The sequence below is a fragment of the Cetorhinus maximus genome, chromosome 30 (genome assembly GCF_964194155.1).
Source record: "Cetorhinus maximus chromosome 30, sCetMax3.hap1.1, whole genome shotgun sequence".
NCBI classification, from domain to species: Eukaryota; Metazoa; Chordata; class Chondrichthyes; order Lamniformes; family Cetorhinidae; genus Cetorhinus; species Cetorhinus maximus.
Window position 1 is genome coordinate 20,028,355 of NC_135908.1, and position 20,517 is coordinate 20,048,871.

Consider the following 20,517-nt stretch of genomic DNA (forward strand, 5'->3'; position numbering starts at 1 on the left):
CTATAGCAATGGTATTTTGCAGCCATGGAGGGGGTTATATTGCTAAGTTCACATCATCTTGCACCATCACACCAAGAGCTGTTGAAAGGCTTGCCAACCGATGGGAGCAGAAGACAAGTTGAGGTGTCGTGATGTTACGGACCATTTCGGGTGAGGTACATCAAATGGTTACACCACAGTAAAGACGTGCGTGCCTGGGATTACAAAGTCACAACCTGGCTCCAAACGGGACATTAAACATTTGAGGGTACTTGATAGCAATATCCTAGGGCAGTTAACACAGGGTACCCATGACTAGTATCTTTTATCAAGTACAGGGAGTCACCTGCCAGCCCCTGCCCCGCTAAAAAAGCGAGAGCGCCTCGAGGATGTGTTGATAACTGATTTTCGTATCAGGGAGATCTGCCTTGTGGGAATTAGAAATTGCTTCAGCGAACCATCAGCCAGCAACCGGAGAATTACTTCTTGGTTGAGAAGTGATCAGGGAAAGTGGCAGAAATGCACACGCTCTCATTTATTTAGAAAGAATTATGTTACACCAGACATTACATTACTGAAAATGACCGAAACTGCTCCTCCAGGCTGCCCGTTGATTGGAATGAGAAATGGCAGTGATAGGAAAATGAGCATACAACTGGAATGGACACAGTCCAGAGTTACAACGCACTGACTACTTAGAGAGGCGGGTGGGTGCACCCTTTTTATTGGCTACCATCTAATGAAGAATTAAGTTTATGCGAGATTTCCTACACACCTGGTACTTTAGTCCAACCCATAGGGGTTTGCAGAATTGAGGATTCCACCTAAAAACGCAAAGGACATTTATAATTCATCTTCTTCAAGCTTGGTGCATTTTAGTTTTTGCCAAGCATCTGACCCCCACACAAACCCATCAGTAGGGCCAGACATTCTGCTTCAATGAAAAACCTGGAAAAATGGTGGATATAAAGGTGTAAAGCTGACATATTAATGTGTCTCTTTGGTTGTTGGCAGTTGTCTTTTCTCTTGGTACCTCCCCACCGCTGCTGCAATTACAATCACCCTGTCCAATGGGGGCAGTCTAGCACTGCTTGGCTGAAGGCAACTCAAAACCATTCCCAGTCTGGCCCTCAGGGTCCCATCTATGAACCATTGCAGCTGTTCAATCATCAGCAGTGCTCTGGAATAGGCCTGTCTGACCAAGTTATCCCACCGACAAGGCTGGTCAATTGAGGGGCAGCTCGATTTCAAACTCCCATTGCCGAGCACAGTTATCTCGGGACTAACGAGGTCTCCGAAACGATTCCAGCTTCTTTCCCTTCCCTCGATCCTCCCCGCCAAGGGAGGATGGTCGCTCGTTGTTAACGAGTTTGTTTTAGAAATGACACCCCCAGTTTACTTGGGTTTTCTCCCGGTTTTCAACATAAAACAAGAATATTTTTTCTTCACAGAGTCCTAGGGAAGAAGTTTCCCTGCCCCTCCAGGCTCCAACACTTTGCCTCCTGGAACCCCATTGAATATTATGGTTCAAAAGTGAGGTCAGATTGAACCCCAGCACCTCACCCCACCCCCATTTCTGACAGAACAACAGAAGTAAATGGACTCAATGACAGCCATTTTACACAAACCAGTCGTCACCTTTAATTATGGATCTATAAATAATTACATTGCAGCTTTAACACTGATGCTTTCAAGAAATTACATGGTAATTTTGAGAAGACTAGGATTTTTTTTTTACAAAAACAATTGCTTCCCCTCCACAGTCAGCCTCTGGTAAGTAGTAGTGTGTCCTCTGCCTTTTGCCTACATGTAGGCCCATACTGAATGTAATACACAGTCTCCCAGTTGTCTGTAAAAGGACTTTCGGATCCTAGTGCAACATTTCTGTCATCAGACCTTGTTACGAGGTCCACGCTTAGAAAGTTGACTTTCAAACTGATCCATCTGTCCTCAAATGTTACAAGGCTGCCCTCCTGTGCAAAGGAGGTATGCAGTTTTAAAGCTTTGAAGTATCATACAATCAGTCTCCTCTCCCCTCACTTACACTGGCCTGTTCTGTTTTTTAGTCTTCACCCAGCTGGTGAACTTTGAGGAAGCCATGATACACAAAAAAAGGCAGCCAGGGAACTGGTATAAACTATCCCAAAGGCTTTGCACCCTATGATTCAACTAAATTCCCTGCTTCCTAAAGTACAAGATGAACTTTGTGCAGATCAACATCAATGCCAGCAAGGAACATAAACCCCACAATGTCCAACACTGATGACTGGTGACTAACCTATAACAGAGTATAGCTATGTTATTAAGCAGTATGTCGAGGCTGTGTAACTGCTTATTTCAGAAACAGTGCACAACATAAAGGGCATTGGAAATACTTTCCTAGGTAGTGTACATAGACCATTTACAGTCCAAGTGACTGGCCTGAACCAGTCCCCAAAGAACGGGGGGAAAAAATTATGAACTCAAAAAGGGTTAATTACAAATCTGGCAGCCTACTGAACACTGAAGGTTTCTCAATTTTCCCATTCCTTGTCAATTTATTTCACTGTCACAACACACACACACACCTGTTAAAAGTGGATATTTCCTACGCAGATTTGGACAATGAGTTACTGGATGGTTTAGTACTTACCCAAAAATGCAAGAGCCCCATATACACCTGAATGTGTTCGTGCTGTCTTAACCGAGCATGATAGCTCTTAATATAAAACATCCTTTCTAGTTTTCGATATAAAACAAAAATGAGGTTTTTTTTTGGTAGGGTCTAAAGGAAAAAGCTCCCCTTCTCCCAGGCTCCTACACTTTTCCACCTATATCCGCATTGTATATAACTGAAATACAATACTGTACATGCTGCATGCTGGATAGCACCCAGTGATAGACTCTTTACTACCCTGCTGTCAGATCTGAACAAAGGGAGAATATCCACTTATAAACTCAATTTTCAGGTGTTGTTAAGTAGTCAAGATGAACTGATGCTCGGATCCAGCGGCAAAAACGTGTTCCATACAACGTCCAGTCGGTTTGGAGACTGAAGCTCCCCAAATAACAAGCAGGGATCCTGACTCTAATACACTGCAATTAAGTAGTAGCTTACACTGTCTGTCTAGTCATTAGATTGGAAATTAAGAACTTGGCCAAGGTATAGTGCTCGCCCCTTCACCCACTGGTCCCAGGCTAACAATTCAGGACTAGCAAGCTCTAGCCTCTATTGACCACGTGCTATGGTCGCTCCTTCTGGTTAGGAAGATTCTGTCCCAGCGTCCTGCACTGTCCAATAAACGTTACTCCTTGATCACTCACAGAGGCGGCTACGAGTGGAAACATTACAACAGTGAAAGATGTGATGAAATGAGGAATGGACTACTTGAAGACTGTTTTAATGTCACAGCTACACTGAGGAAAGGGTTGGGCTGCTCTGTGCCTCCTCCGTCCCCAATGTCAAAGGTCCAATTGCTTCAGTTTTCATGCTAAGGTGCTGAGATGCTACAGAGAATGAGGTCTCCCCCTCAGGACAGCGAACCTCGGGGGCCCCTCGCTGCTGCTGCATGAAAAATATTCTGAAAGAGAGGCAAAAAGGAAAATCCATATTAATGGGGTTAACGTTAATCAGAAACCCTGATGCACGCTTCGAGGTGTTCGATTCTCTATACAGTCACACAGGCTTCTAATGACAAAACCCACAAATCAAGAACTCACACAGGACAATTCAAAATGAACAGAGAGATCTTGAAGCCAACGCCCAAGCCAGTAACTCCTCCCCACACCCACCACTGAAGGTGCCAAACTCATCCTGAAGGGCAGGTTGGTGGGCAACGTCCATCAAAGTGCCTTACCCGAGTAGGCAAGTTCTATTTGGTACTCCAAACAGTGCAGTTATTTCACCAGAGGGCATCACAGGCAAACATTCTTACCAAGTGCCAGCCCAAAAATCTGAGCAACTCGACAACTCGAGGCAACCTTCCCACAGAACAGAAGGGAGATTGGATTCAGATTAGCTGAGGTGTTCAAGTTTGAACTGAACTCCTGTGTTTTATTGATGCCAAAGTCTCAGAGAAGCTTAACTCAGACTCAAAACCCAATCTCCTAAATGCACACCATTCAGATGTGGCACTGGATCGCAGCACCAACACCAGGACAGACAGATGTGACACCAGATCATTTAATTCCAGGAAAGTCACATGTTGCACTGGCTATCTTGAACTCAGGTCAGCCAGATGTGGCATTAAATCTCCTAAACACAGGCTTGTCACATCTGTAAGATTGTGACATGGCCAAGACTATCATTTACCGAGAGTGGTCCCAGTGGATTTTGGTTGTGGTGGGGAAGGGAGTTGCTGGGAAGAGGGGAGTAAAACCTCTCCCAGATGCTCAAACGAAATTAAGAAAGGTTAAACAAGGCCACGATTACAGTCTTATGTCCAATTAATGAGATTATATTTGCTTAGAGCCATTAGAATTGTTACTCTATTGAAGTGATCTATCAGTACACAGGGCAATGAAACATAAATTTCTCTGCATTGCTAAAAAAGAACCTTCTCAAAACTGCATAATTGGAACACTATGCTGTGCAACCGTACCTGTTCATTTTGAAGATTTACATCAATTGGAGAATGTACAAGACAGTAGTGACTTTTTTTCCTACAGCCTAATTTCTCTCAGGAGACTTGTTCATATCAACAAACATCTATTAACATCTGCAGTGCTCAAATGCATTACAATCAGCATACATAATCAGGTCAGTGCAGCTACAGAATCATCACATGCAGAAGTCAGAGAGAATTAGGGGATTAAGCTGGGAGCCGACACCAGACACAAGGCTCAAGTACAGAAGATGGTAGGGCTCAAATTTGCAAGGCTGTGGCTTATATAAGAATATTATTTACAGATAGATCCATGTGCATAATACGGGCAAATGAAGATCAGTTTGTTCTGGTTGTCAGGGTGTGGGGTGGGGGTTTGATGGGGAGGGTGTGGGGCGGGGGTTTGATGGGGAGGGTGTGGGGTGGGGGTTTGATGGGGAGGGTGTGGGGTGGGGGTTTGATGGGGAGGGTGTGGGGTGGGGGTTTGATGGGGAGGGTGTGGGGTGGGGGTTTGATGGGGAGGGTGTGGGGTGGGGGTTTGATGGGGAGGGTGTGGGGTGGAGGTTTGATGGGGAGGGTGTGGGGTGGGGGTTTGATGGGGAGGGTGTGGGCTGGGAGTTTGATGGGGAGGGTGTGGGCTGGGGGTTTGATGGGGAGGGTGTGGGGTGGGGGTTTGATGGGGAGGGTGTGGGGTGGGGGTTTGATGGGGAGGGTGTGGGGTAGGGGTTTGATGGGGAGGGTGTGGGCTGGGGGTTTGATGGGGAGGGTGTGGGCTGGGGGTTTGATGGGGAGGGTGTGGGCTGGGGGTTTGATGGGGAGGGTGTGGGCTGGGGGTTTGATGGGGAGGGTGTGGGCTGGGGGTTTGATGGGGAGGGTGTGGGCTGGGGGTTTGATGGGGAGGGTGTGGGCTGGGGGTTTGATGGGGAGGGTGTGGGCTGGGGGTTTGATGGGGAGGGTGTGGGCTGGGGGTTTGATGGGGAGGGTGTGGGCTGGGGGTTTGATGGGGAGGGTGTGGGCTGGGGGTTTGATGGGGAGGGTGTGAGGTGGGGGTTTGATGGGGAGGGTGTGGGGTGGGGGTTTGATGGGGAGGGTGTGGGCTGGGGGTTTGATGGGGAGGGTGTGGGGTGGGGGTTTGATGGGGAGGGTGTGGGCTGGGGGGTTGATGGGGAGGATGGGGGCGGTCATGGATGTGATTGGAAGGGGAGAATAAAACTTCTTATAGATGTTCAACTGGAATTTACTAACATTAAGCACACTGCCAGAAGATCCCAACTTAGAGAGAGCATATTTGATTATGGGCAGGCGGTGGTGTAGACTGGACTAGTAACCCAGAGACCCAGGGTAATGCTCTGGGGACCCGGGTTCCCAGCAGATGGTGGAATTTGAATTCAATAAATATCTGGAATTAAAAGTCTAACGATGACTATGAAGCCATTGCCGATTGCTGTAAAAACCCATCTGGTTGCCTAACGCCCTTTAGGGAAGGAAATCTGCCATCCTTACCTGGTCTGGCCTACATGTGACTCCAGACCCACAGCAATGTGATTGACTCTTTAAAAAATAATGCCCTCTGAACGAGGGCAATTAGGGATGGGCACTAAATGCTGGCCTAGCCAGTGATGCCCACATCAAATAAAAAAAGATACTTTGGAAATGTTATCTTGTTCAGGTGAAATTCTAAAATTAACCTCACAACAGCTACACTCTGCTCCCCACTGTTTACTTGCACCACATGGTTCCATTTACCAAAGGGAAACACCCTCTCTCATCAACTCCAAACACAAAATTTGCTTGGTTCAGTTCCAGCTCCAGTTAATACCCTGTCCTCCTCTTCCTCAAAATTACCTTGTCCATATCAGACGAACATGCTAAGTGTTTAAGCAGACACTCCTCAGTCCCAGGTTTGAGGCAACAGGAGAGTCCATACCTCAGCCTGTGGACCACATGCAAGAACACCAGATACAGGAGCTGGATGTTGTTGATGACAGGCACATGTTGACTATCACTTGAAGAGGGTCAGGTTGCTTGTCTCTGTCCACCCCCTTAATGCCATTTGGCCCCTCGAGTTTGCTCTGCCATTCAATAAGATCATGGCTGATCTGATTGCGGCCTCAACTCCACTTTCCTGTCAGTCCCCCGTAACCTTCGTCTCCCTCATTGATCAAAAACATAACCCAACCTTGAATATATTCAAGAGAATTCCACAGACTAACAACCCTCAGAGCAGAGAGGTGCAGCTTGCTTGAAATCTTGCACCTCTGTGTTTCACAAGCACCAAACTGATTCAAGGGGGGCTGAGGAATGTTCATCACACCATCACTGTCAGGGGTGGACAGAGACAAGTAACCTGACTCTCTCCAAGAGCTAGCTAACATGTGCCTGTCATCAGCATCTAGGACTAAGGCAAGTAAGGAGTTAAGTCCAATTCACTATCTGGTTCTGCACTGACTTTATGTAACAGTGAATACAGTTTTGACTGGGATATAAGAGAGAGTCAGAAAATGGACTAATTTAAGCACCTTACACTCTGACACCTAAACGTAATTTTATTTTAATTCACTCATGGGATGAGTGTGTGGCTGTTAAGCCCAGCATCTATCAGTCATCCCTAACTGCCCTCAGGGTGGTGGTGGGCCACCTTCTTGAGTTGCTGCAGTCCTTCTGGAGCAGGTACACAATGCTGTTAGGGAGGGAGCTCCAATCCACTTCCTAAATTGGATGTGGCTAGAAAGGAGGGAGAACTCTGATACTGTTATACACGAGCGGTATTGGGCAGGGTCAATTTTTGACCATCTGATGGCAATGGGATGAAGCTTTTGGTGTTGCTCGCCCTCCAGTAATACTTTTGTAAACAGTTTTTTGACAATGCTGCACTAAAACATCATGCAGGTAGACACCCAAAAAAAATCAAAAGCATGGGAGGGCAACTGAGGCAAGAGTGAGCTAGGTACAGACAGGCACAGACAGCAGAGAGACAGGTAACAGAATGACTAATGGGTAGCAAACTCCCATTCCCTCAACTCACGAATCGAGGGAATTGGAACAAGTTGACAGTCCAATGGCCCGGAGCACAAACCCAACCACCCGCCAGGGGTCATCGGACATCAGTGCACTCCTCCCAACATTCAAAATGTCCCATTGCTGCAAGTACACCTTGGGGCTCTGGGAATTAGTGAAGAAAACTGACAGGGCAGCCAGCATGAGTCAGCCAGACACTGGACATTCAGCCACATTGCAAAATGTTCCACGGCTGCATTTAGAAACATTAGGAACTTGAGGCCACTCTGTTCCCCCCACCCCTCCAAACCGAGACTGTTCCACTCTTTAATCGTGGTTTATCTGGAGATTAATTCCATTTACCTGCCATTGCTCCACCTCCCTCAATATCAATGCTCCGTAAAAGCTGTGTGGGTGCAGTGATCCCCAACATACTGAGTGTGGGAAACTAGTCACGCAAAATAAACCACAAACAATAAAGAAAGCTTAGAGGGACTGAAATCTATCCATTTCAGTCTGGAACACTTCCATCGATCCCCAACCTTTGGGAGTGAACACCAGATTTCTACTACGCTTTGTGAAAAAGTGGTTCCTGATTTCACACTGGAATGACCTGCATCTAATTTTAATATTGGACCCCCTTGTCCTCGATTCCTCCACCAGGGCAGGTTGTTTATCTATAACCTATGAAGCCCTTCTAACACGAAGTACTTTGAGTAGATCACCCCTCAAACTCCTCTACCCAATTATTAATTGAGTAATTATTAATTGGGGGAGTAATTTCAAATAGTAGAAAAGGGTCTCTCAGAAACACCAAAGTTCCTGGTCAGATAGTTCGAACAGACATCACCATTGTGAACAGGGTATTGATTAAATTGGTGATGTTAATATTGGTAACTGGTAGGGAGGAGTGACTGAATGCAATAACACCAATATTCATATCTGCTCTCTAGGAGAGCCCAGGCATGCCTTTAAGGGACAAATCTGTAACTGGACAATTCTGGGACACACGCCAGCCTCACCAGCGACATCAAAGCATTTGCACGCGCTCCTCCATTCCCCATGTCCGTACCATGTGGCTGGTGCTATTCCTATTGTCTTCATCATTGCCAACCTCTTCCATCTGTGGGAGAGACAGAGACAGTGAGAGAGTGACAGGGTGGGATGGGAGAGGGGTCAGAGGGGAGGCAGGAAGACAGACAGCAAGAGATTAAAAACATTACACATCGTTCAGAACAGTTAAAAAGGATAAACTTGGCATTTACAGGTCAGTCAGTTTAATGTCAGCGGGGAGGAAGATTTTTACAAACAACAATCTGGGTAAAAATCAAAAGCCACTTGGACAAGGATAAGCTGAAGATTTGTATGGGCAAATCATGTTTGATTATTTGTTAGTAAGAGAGATAATGAATGAGGACGGTGTAGTCAATGTGTACATGGACTTTCCAAAGGTAGCAGACAATAGACTTGTGACCAAAACCGAAATCCATAAAAGCGGCAGAGTCAGAGCGGCTACAAAATTGCCTAAGGGACAGAAAAGCTTGTGGTGAAGGAATGTTCTTCAGGCTGAAGGAAGATATACAATATTATTCCCAGCTGAGTCCTAGGAACGCTGTTGTTTTTCAAGTACATTAACTTGAACTTGGGTTGCATTCCACAATTTCAAAACATGCAAGTGATGTGAAACTTGTAGCAAACAGTGGGGAAGGTAGCTATAGATTTCAACAAGACGCACACAGGCTGCTGGAATGGACAGAAACGTGACAGATAAAGTTCAATAGAAATAGTGTGAGGTGACATATTTTGGAGAGAATGAGGACAGACAGTACATACCAAACGATAGAGGTGGGATGAGAACAGAGGCTTCTGGGGGTGTTTGTGTGTAAACTTTTGCAGGTGGTTTGGCAGCAGGTAATAAGGAGTATGGGTATCCCGGGCTTTATGAATAGAGAGACAGTACAAAAGCGAGCATGTTTATAAAAAACTCTAGCTCAACCCCAGCTGGTGTATTGTGTCTGATTCTGGGCACCACACTTTAGGAAGGGTGTGAAGGTTTTGCAGAAGGGATTTACTGGAATAGCTCCAGGGTGAAGGATTACATTTCTGTGAATAGACTGGAGAAAAGGAGATTTGATAGGAGTGTTTAAAATTATGAGGGGTTTAGACAGAGTAAATAAAGGGAAACTGTTTCCAATGACTGAAGGGTTGAGAAACAGGGGGCACAGATTTAAGGTCATTGGCAAAATAACCAGAAACAACATGAGGCAAACCTTTTCCATGCAGAGCGCAGTTTAAGAATCTGGGCCCACTGCCTCTTAGGGGTGGATACAGATTCAATGTTAACTTTCAAATGGAAATGTACTCGAAGGAGAAGGAATTGCAGGAACATGACGCACTGACCAGATTGCTCTTCAAGAGCCAGAACAGACTCAATGGGCTGAATGACCAGGGGGGGAGAGAGAGAAGAGAGAGGGAGGCAGCAAGAAAGGCAGAGAGAGGGAGGCAGAGAGAGAGAGGCAGAGAGAGAGAGGCAGAGAGAGGGCAGAGAGAGAGAGAGAGAGAGAGGCAGAGAGAGAGAGAGAGGCAGAGAGAGAGAGAGAGGCAGAGAGAGAGAGACAGGCAGAGAGAGAGAGACAGGCAGAGAGAGAGAGAGGCAGAGAGAGAGAGAGGCAGAGAGAGAGAGAGGCAGAGAGAGAGAGAGGCAGAGAGAGAGAGAGAGGCAGAGAGAGAGAGGCAGAGAGAGAGAGGCAGAGAGAGAAAGGCAGAGAGAGAGAGAGGCAGAGAGAGAGAGAGAGGCAGAGAGAGAGAGAGAGGCAGAGAGAGAGAGAGAGAGGCAGAGAGAGAGAGAGGCAGAGAGAGAGAGAGAGGCAGAGAGAGAGAGAGAGGCAGAGAGAGAGAGAGAGGCAGAGAGAGAGAGAGGCAGGGAGAGAGAGAGGCAGGGAGAGAGAGAGGCAGGGAGAGAGAGAGGCAGGGAGAGAGAGAGGCAGGGAGAGAGAGAGGCAGGGAGAGAGAGAGGCAGGGAGAGAGAGAGGCAGGGAGAGAGAGAGGCAGGGAGAGAGAGAGGCAGGGAGAGAGAGAGGCAGGGAGAGAGAGAGGCAGGGAGAGAGAGAGGCAGGGAGAGGGAGGCAGGCAGGGAGAGGGAGGCAGGGAGAGGGAGGCAGGGAGAGGGAGGCCGGGAGAGAGAGGTACCAAGTAGGGTTGTGGGGAGTTGGTGGGAAGAGTCAGACAGGACTTGGTAGGGGAGCAGACACAGACACTCATTGAGGAACACATGGCTGTTCTTTTTAAAAGTAAAGATAGCTCTCCTGAGTTTGCAGATGCGTTAATCTGCACTTGGTAATCATGTGGTAGGTTAGGATCAGAAAAAATTCTGGCTTTTTTCTACTGGCGATAAGTTGACTTTGACAGCTAGAAACTACTTCCTAAAACCCCGGAACCAAGGGATGGCTCAATGGGGCATAAGAACTTTAATCAGTACAAGGAATTTCAGACTTGCAGTCAAAGCAAAAACAATATTTACTGCAGACTTTGCCTCAGTCAGAATGCTGAATCCCCCTGGCCCTCTGACTGGAGATAGAGATCTCAGTAATACAGCTGGTGGCAGCCAGCATGTAAACTGCTCTCCACGGGGCTGACGTTTTCTCCAAGCACCTTCTGACCACGAGGTCAGACAAATCTCAAGGCTGAGGAGAAATCGAAAGCACAATCTGTTCAGACACATGAGGCCCGGCCCCCTGAGCTCTCTTACCTCTTTCCTCCATCTCAGCTCACACAGAACACGCTCAAAACACTCATGCATGTAGTTAAACTGCGAAAGGAAAAAAAGAAAATACAATGTCACAGGACGTCCCGAGGCACCCGACTGGCAATGAAAAGCGCAGACACTGCTTACATATTTAAAATGTGGAAACGGGTCCCCAGCGCCATGTTCTCAATGGGGCTGTGGAGGGAAGGGGGCATCTCAGGCCTGTCCCGAGCCACCCCGCTACACCATAAGCATAAGTGACTTAAATACCCAATAGTTCAGCACCTGGGGTTGCAAGCCTGAGAATTCTCACTTCTCTCCCAACCTTTTTGAGTAAACCTGCAACATTGCGTCAGCCACCATCTTGGAGGAGTGTGGAGCGATGTGCTCCCAGAACAACAGCAGATACCATTCAATAGTAACTCTCAAAAAAAAAGGGAATTGGATATATACTTGAAAAGGAGGAATTGTGCAGGGCTGTGGGGGAAAGAGCAGGGGGAATGAAACTAATTAACAAATCTTAAAAATGCATAATGGGCCCAATGGTCACCACCTGCACTGTGTAATTCTAAGGAACGAACCTGCATTTATATAATGCCCTTCACAACCTCACAAAGTGGTTTACAGCCAATTAAGCAATGCGATAATAACCTGGCAATTTCTTTTTTTAAAAAGTGATATCAACTAGGGATAAATATTGGCCAGGACACTGGAGAGAGCTCCCCTCCTCTTCTTCAAATAGTGTCATGGGATCTTTAACGTACACCGGAGAGGGCAAGTTTTACATCTCATCCAAAAGACAGTACTTCAGCCAGTGCAGCACTCCCTCAGAACTGCACTGGAGTGTCAGCCTAGATTTTGCTCAAGCCACGAAATGGGGGCTTAAACTCTTGACCTTCTTACTCAGATGAGAGCTTCACTCACTAGGCCAGGCTGGACTCCACTTGAACTGTCCAGTGAGGAAACAGTTCATGTGTCACTAAGGGCAATGGTGCTGGCTTGTCCCATCAGCAGGAAGCACCGAAGTCAAGTCTAGAAATGCAGTTACTCACGTAAGGAGTGAAGATTTTCACCCAGCGTGGTTTCTTTTCACCACGTATGTACTCAAAGCAGAACGCCATCCCCTCTTCATCTGTGTCCCACTGGTGCATCTCGTCCCACTCAAACATGATCACCTGGTTCTTTTTAAAAAAGAATGACATGTTACTCTACAGTAACATCTTCGCACAAAAAAAATCACAACTCGAGAAAGGATGAGGTGATTCCGTTCAGGTAGTTCAGGAAGGATTCAAGCCATCTCTTTACAGCCCAAACACCTGCCGTTTACCAGAAGAATAGCTATTAGTACCCCGCCTACAGACAGCAGGAGGTTAAGGGTTGACCTAGTGGAGGTTGTATCATGGATAACGGGTTACAGTAAGGCCAACAGTGATAAAGTGTTTCCGATAGTTAACAATTCTTCCACAAGACAGCGCAAATTTATGACCATCAGAAGAGGTATTCAAAGAGAAGCTGAACTAAAAAAAAAAGCTCGTAGCACTGAGGGTGATTAGAAACCAGAGACAGCAAGTAATTTAAAAAATGAAACCAGAGTTATTTGAAAGGGAGCAAAGAGAGGGGAATTAAGATTTGCTGGAGGAGAGGAGCATTTGTGCAGACTTTTTGGCTGTATAATTCCATCAGTGCGGAAACTGGACTCATTCCCTGGTCTGGATAGACAGAAACCAGTGGGATGCAATTAATATAGAAACCAAACACCAGTGTGTAATGCGAGAAAGGTTCAACCTCTCGCTCCAAAATGCACTTGGAGGTCCAGAACAGTATATTGCTGGAGTATTGCCAGGTATTGTGGTCCCAACTCTCAACCAACTAGCTATGCACAACTCTTAGCCACCAGCTTAATCGGATTACTTTCCTCTGTGCAAAGGGCAGAAGATATTTTGGAATTGATGCTGGCACCATTGAAGCTTCCAAGGCATCTTGAGAGAGTTCTCGTTGGTTAAGTGTACCAAGGGATATAGGGCAAAGGTGGGTAAATAGGGTTGAGCTGCAGATCAGCCATGATCTAACTGAATAACACAAGGGCCTGAACTCCTATTCTTAATGAGCCCACATTCATCTGAGTGGCAACTGTGTAGGGCAGTGTGTTCCAGCTATCAGTGCAGTTAGTGCAAGAACTGACCAAGAGTTAGTTTCCTCATTTTTGAAATGCATGCAGAATGCACGTGCTGGGTCTGATACCTCACTGTCTGAAAGTCATCACCTCTCATAGGAACAATGAGCTCAGGGTCAGGCAGCTGAAGGGTCTGGGCTGAGGTACTGCACCTCAGAAAGGAGTGAACATCTTCAGGAGCACAGAAAACTAGCAGGCAGGAAGATAAAACTAAAAGATTTCATTCTGTGCCAATGACCCATCTTCACCACATAGTTTGGTTGTGTAACTAAATACCACCTGCTGAGGAGTCAGGGAGGGAAAAAGAGACTGGTTCCCACAGCTCAGACAGAAGCTGCTGGGAGACACGCCAATATTTTGGAATCACACACCCGGTCCCCATGGAGAAGCCTGGTCTGGCTCTCACCAGCTGGCAACAGTAAACCCGAGGCCTAGAAACTCAAACTAAGACTGAACAGGTTTATAAAATTATGTATGGCTTTGAAAAAGTAAATCCACATCCTGTGGGTCACCATTGACCAGGAGCTGAACTAGACCTGCATATAAATACAGTGGCTACAAGAGCAGGTTAGAGGCTAGGAATGCTGCGGTGAGTAACTCACCTCCTGACTCCCCAAAGCCTGTCCATCGCCTACAAGGTGCAAGTGAGGAGTGTGATGGAATATCCCCCACTGGGTGAGTGCAGCACCAATAACTCAAAAAGCTCAACATCCTCCAGGACAAAGCAGCACTCCATACACCTTAAACATTCACTCCCTCCACCACCGACACACAGTGGTGGCAGTGTGTACCATATACAAGATGCATCGCAGCAATTTGCCAAGCCTCCTTCAACCGCACCTTCCAAACCTGTGCCCTCTACCACCTAGAAAGAGGAGGGCAGCAGAGACATGAGGACCTCACCACTGACAAATTCTCCTTCAAGTCACACAGCCTCCTAACTTGGGGCTATATTGCAGCTCCTTCTCTGGCACCGGGTCAAAATCCTGGAATTCCCTTCCCAACAATACTGAGTGTACCTACACCACGCAGACTGCAGTGATTCAGGAAGGCAGCTCACCACCACCTTCTCAAGAATAATTAAGGATGGGCAGCAAAATGCTAGCCTTGCCAGCAATGTTCACGTCCCATGAGTGAATTTTTAAAAAAATGAGAAACTGCTTCCATCGGCAACATGATCAGTAAGCAAGGATGTAGGTTTAAGGTAATCGATAAAAAGAAATGGGGATGTTTCTCCAAAGAGTCATGATGATCTGGAATGTGCTGCCTAAAAGGCTGGTGGAAGCAGAATTGATAGTAACTTTCATAAGGGAGCTGGGTGAATATTTCAAATGGCTGAATGTGCAGGGTCACAGTGGGGGGTGAAAGAGCAGGGGAGTGGGGCCCTAACTAGGTAGCTCTTTTGAAGTGCTGGCACAAATACAATGGCTGAACAGCTTCCTTCTGTACAGCATCATCCTACAAACCTGCATGGGATCACAACCTGAATCCCGCTCACTGTAGGAAGGGCTTTATTCTGCAACTGGGAACAGTAGGACACTACATCAAGACAAAGTGACACTGAAGAACCAGACAATAGGGATCCCATCCGATCACACTTACCTCCAGTTGTCCATCCTCTGTGCAAGCATGGAGTTTAAAGTGCTGAATGCTAATGGCTGCCATCACATGCCCCTTCCTTCGAGAGTCACACCGACAGTGTGGGAAAACGATCTGATTGTAGCCTTCACAAGTCCGAATCATGTTGAGGTACTGCAATAAAGGGCAGGCAATTAGTCTCACAGCCTGCGAATGACCTGCAGAAATCCTGCTCCCCACACATCACTTAATGGAACTTATCACCAGAACCATCCACTGTTAAATTCTGCACTATTCCGTCAAGAAAGAGTTGCATTTATATAGCGTCTTTCAGAACCCCAGGACATCCCAAAATGCTTTACAGCCAATTAAGAACTTTTGAAGTGTAATCGCTGTAAACACAGCAGTGAACATGCACTCTGCAAGCTCCTACCAATAGCAAAGTGATAACAACCAGATAACCTTTTTCAGTGACACTGGCTGTGAAGTGTTTCGGGATATCTTTAGGGTGTGAAAGGAGCTATACAAATGCAACATTGCTTGTTCTTTGCCTCGCGCTCGCTACCCCATCATATCCATCCTTGCTAACCACTGGCTCTCCATCTACCAATGCATAAAATTCATATCCTGTCTACAAGTTCCTCCGTTGATACACTTGCCCCAGCTCTAGTAACCTCCTCCAGCCATGCTGCTATCCTTCTCTCCTTCAATCTGAGCCATCACTCTTTAACATTCCACCTTGCTACCTCATTCCACATCTTAAATCAACATCACTAAAAACAGATCATCTGGCCACTTATCTCATCATTGTGGGAACTTACTATGCACAATTTGGCCGTTGCGATTCCTAAACTACAACATGACTAGACATCAAGTGTACTTCATTAGCTGTGAAGCACTTTGGGACATCTTGAGGAAATGAAAGGCGCTACAGAAATGCAACTTCTTTCCCTTTTAAATACCCATCTCTGTTCAGACCTCCCTCTAACTCTACTACCGCACTGTGTCCGTTTTTATCTCTGAAACTCAATTCCCATTGCCCACCTCTACACCAGTTATCTTGACTGAGAAAGCCTATCGTGAGCAACTTTCTGTGTCTGAGATAGCCAATGCTTACTTTGAGCCAGCCAACCAAATAGTCAGGAGTGACCCCTGCCATAGAGAGTAGATGGCCTGCTGTCTCCGTTACAGTGGTGACGTGGTGCCAAAAGATGTTAATACAGCTATTGCTACTATTACAACGAAGCGGAGGATGCAATTAATGGATTGGTGCCCAACTGGCTGTAAGGTTGGTATCAATTAGCAGCCTCCCACTGTTGTACCTGGAGGTGAGCTGGCCAATGTTAAAGAGGCTGTGTGTACGCTGAGCAACACCACAGCCATTGCTGAAGCTTGCACTTGCCTAGACAAGTCTGACCTAATGCTACCATACCCATTGGGTATTCGAGTCCCTTGAGGTCTCAATGACTCACTATCCTTTGAAGAGTTGGTTCCATTCTCAGATTTTGGAAGGTGAGGTATAGACTCGTCGGGCTGAATGGCCTCTTTCTGTGCCATAAATGACTCGATGACTATCTTTAAAGATCAGAATCAAGTATTCTTCTTGTACAATTCCTGGTAACTAATAATCTCAGCCTGGCCCTAAGCTGCAGGTTCTGATGCCGATTCTCCTACTCTGTGGACACCCAAACATCAGAAAGGCAAAAATCCTACCATGACTTTCTTGTGCTGCTCCGACAGTTTCTGAAGCTGGTATGACTTATCACCAACTCGAATCCGCCCTTTCTTCACATCCTCCAAGGCCTGCAATTATAACACAGGTGCTGATTTGGGCCAGTGACACTCAGGCCTGCAGTCATCATCAGAAACAAAAAGGGAAGACTTTAGAAGACTCTACACTACATCCCTCAGAGATCTTGGCACTCCTCCAACTCTGGCCTCTTGAGCATCCCAGATGTTACATCGCTCCACCGCTGGCAGCCTTGCCTTCACCTGCCAAATCTTAAGCAGGGGGGGGTGTGGGTTAGGGGTCAGCAACCTTTCTTACGCAAAAACACAAAAAGCGTTTTTTAAACGAATTTGCCGAAGATTAAATCTACTGGGAGCCACAAGATGAGGATTTTATGTTTTGAACCCAAATATTTGTCAAATTGCCAAATGTTTCTAGTGAAACCATTATTTTATTTTAAATAATAAAAATGCATCTATTGGATTTATGTATCAATAGAAAAAAATCTAAATTCGGATCCAACTCTGAATCGTCACATTCTTTAACTTGTATATGCTATAACTTTGTCAATAAAGCCATCTTTAAAACAAGCTTCAACTTAAGATGCATAGAGTTAAGACAATTGCTTTGGTTATTGATTTTAGTGATTAAATAAAACTTCTAAATCTTGTCTCAGCTATATTAGAAGTAATAATGGTTGTAACTATAAAACCTGGCCCTCAAACCAAAGGCATTATCTCTAACCATGATGCAGCTAAACCACTCAGAACAGGTTTATTTAGAGCATAATGATGGGTTTTTGTTAAAATGATCATTTAAAACTGTGAAGAGTAGCATAATGACTAGTCTTTTAGCCCCACTATAAAAACATGGCCCTTATTTTTCTTGACTTAATTTTTTTTTGTGGTTTTTTTTTCACATTAATGTGATCCAACTGGGAAAGGTTGAGAGTCAAATGAGATGTTAAAAGAGCCACTGGTTTCAGACTCCTGCCCCAAACTCTGGAATACCCTCATTGCCTCTCTTTCTCCCTTGAGCTTCTTAAAACCTACCTCTTTGACCAAGCTTTTGGTCATCCCCCTAACATCTCATGTGGATCAATGGTGAACCTTTGGGATAACACTCCTGTGAAAGGCCTTGGGACATTTTACAACATTATAGGTGCTATCCAAACACAAGCTGTCAAAACCGTTGTTGCTGGATGCTGGTCATTTGGGAACTTGCCACTTCAATCCCGGAATGCTTCATTTTTCTAGCACAGTAGATGAAACCACTTTAGCTAGAAAGGGGCTACTCTCCAAAATTTCTCACTGCAAGATCAAGATCAAGAACTTGCAATGCACAGAAACTTATGAAGCAGAAGGTCATGGGTTCCAATCCCACTCCAGGACTCTAGCATAAAATCTAGGTCGACTCTCCAGTCCAGGACTGAGGGAGTGCTGCACTGTTGGAGGTACTGTCTTTCCAATGAACCATTAAACTGAGGCCCTAACTGTCCCCCGGTGGAAGTAAACAATCCCACATTTTGAAGGGGAGAGGTTTTGTTTCTGGCTTGTTCTGCTGCACTCTGCAGAAGCCGATCGCTGATGACTGTTAAATTACTAATGCATCATAGTCATCCAAAGAGCGAGTCACCCTGCTGCCATGGATACTGTAGTGTAGTGGTTCTAGACCAGTGCTCTGGAGCCAGAGAGTTCAAATCCAATGGCAGCAATTTGAAATTGAATTCAGTAAGTCTGGTAATCTGCAGTTGGCACGAGGAAATTGAGATAAAAGCCCAACTGCTCCACAAATGGCCTTCAGAGAAGAGAATCTGCCAGTCCTACACAGTGTGCCATCCACGCAACTCCAGTCCCACTCTAGGTGTTTGATTCAACCTTCAGGGGCAACAAGGGCCCATAAAAGCTGACCCCTGCCAGTATCACAAATCAAATTTTAACAAGTCATTGTAATAAGCACCATGATTAATATACTGCCCCATTTCCAAAATGTTTTGAGTTCCCAGTTACTTGTGCTGACTTTGTCCTAAATTTTTTTTGGAAGGTGATGAATGTCGTGAAACTGTTCCTTGTTTCAGTTCTTTACCACTGAACTTCTTTTATAATCTTACAATTGTTTAAATTAAACACAGTAACAACAGGATTGGTCCTTTCAGTGAAGTCTACGGGTACCACGATTAATGGGCATGTACCTGCTTCTGAGCTAAATGGATGCTGAGGGGGCTGGGATTAATTTTGTTCTGCAGAGTTCTGATGCCAGGGCCCATGTGAAACATTAACCTTCCTCTAGCCCACATGTTGACTGACCTGCATATTTACAGTGCTTCCTATTTTTATTACTGATTTGCCCACAATGACAAATGGGATCAATTTAGCTTCTAGCCGCATGTCCCAGTTTACAGACTGCAGCTCTGCTGAGCAAGGTGAAGCAAAAATCATTGAAAGCAACAACTTTACACTTGTTTGGCATGAGCAAACACACTCACATGATACACGTACCTTATTTATATATATATATATATATATATATATATATATATGATAGATACACACACACAGCCACACTAGTGACAAGCCTGCACCATGGAGAAGGTGACAGCAGGTTTGTGGGAAGCAGTCTCCAGCCTAAGTCCATGGTCCAAGTTAGGATTCGAAAGGATAAGTGGGAAATAACATGATAAGCAGATGAGAGATGCTTCCCAATTGTAATGGAAAGCATCCAGGCCAGTTCCCCATGCACCCCTCCTATAATGGGTAGTTACACAGCAAAGAGCAGAAGGAGGTTAGCTCGCTGCCGTCTCAGTCACTAAGAACTCTGCCACAAGGAACTGAAATAGGGTTAAAATACATCACAATTACAGAAATGAAGCAGGTCTTTAAGATCTCCAGTTAAGCAATTCCATTGCTGAGAATTTCATGATTTTCTTTATATCCCAACTACATTCTGATGCTGAAGTGCTTGGATACGTATAAAGGAGATGAGTCCCAAGCGTACAAAACGCAACTATATGGCAGACTGTATTCTGTGTTGCAAAAACTGTACACTGCACAGTGAATTGCTCATGTACCTGATGGAAGAAGTAGGTTACTGCGAGGTCATTGTCATTCAGAAGTTCTTCTTGGGCCATAGTGAATAACCACTTCCTGATGACGAGACATGTCCCCGCTGCTGCTGACGTGTAGTTCTGTATGTACAGTTTGTGGGGAAACTCATTGGGGACCAGCTTCCGCTCTGTGAATGCACAAATTATTTTCTGCATCATTGAAGTGCAACCAGTTACTCAAATTGACCATCAATTTCAAAGCAGAAAAAAGGTTGGGAACTTTCCTTACTGTTGGGCAATGAGACATCTCTGGCAAATGAACAACACAGTTGAGGCCATAGCCATTGTGTAGTGCATGAGTCAGTACTTTCATTGCTGATTCAACACATCCTGATGTTCAAATGAGATATCATCCAAGTCTTTTTAACTCATGAAGGGAGTCTCAGTATTAGTTTGGGGGATGATGAAAACCAACAGACAATAGTGAAGGGCAGGAAGAGACGCGACAGTCCATCAAGCCTGCCCCATACATCACAGGAGCTCGAGCATCATAACATTTGTAACCACCCCAAGTCATTCTGCCATCTGCACCCCATCAATTAATCCTTCTGTAACATGCTCTTGAATGGGAGTTTAGTTGAATTATAAATTATTGTTCTTTTGACATGCTCTAGCACCATTATTCGTTCC

The 20,517-nt window shown here is 45.6% G+C and overlaps 1 protein-coding gene across 2 annotated transcripts in view; it reads right to left on the minus strand.

Moving 5' to 3' along the window:
* Positions 1 to 1,595: 1,595 nt before the first annotated feature.
* The window catches only part of LOC144670123 (sorting nexin-27-like), a 106,317-nt gene continuing 87,395 nt past the window's right edge, over positions 1,596 to 20,517 (minus strand). Inside the window, exons 7-13 of one of the 2 annotated variants that reach the window (XM_078532563.1) lie at positions 19,852 to 20,015; positions 16,769 to 16,858; positions 15,080 to 15,229; positions 12,357 to 12,485; positions 11,308 to 11,367; positions 8,632 to 8,682; positions 1,596 to 3,539 (exon numbers count right to left, since the gene is read on the minus strand). In XM_078532563.1, coding sequence (XP_078388689.1) covers positions 3,489 to 3,539; positions 8,632 to 8,682; positions 11,308 to 11,367; positions 12,357 to 12,485; positions 15,080 to 15,229; positions 16,769 to 16,858; positions 19,852 to 20,015 — 695 coding nt within the window. In that variant the 3' untranslated portion in view covers positions 1,596 to 3,488. Of the gene's footprint in view, positions 3,540 to 8,581; positions 8,683 to 11,307; positions 11,368 to 12,356; positions 12,486 to 15,079; positions 15,230 to 16,768; positions 16,859 to 19,851; positions 20,016 to 20,517 lie in introns of both variants that reach the window. The other variant, XM_078532564.1, reaches the window with a different exon arrangement.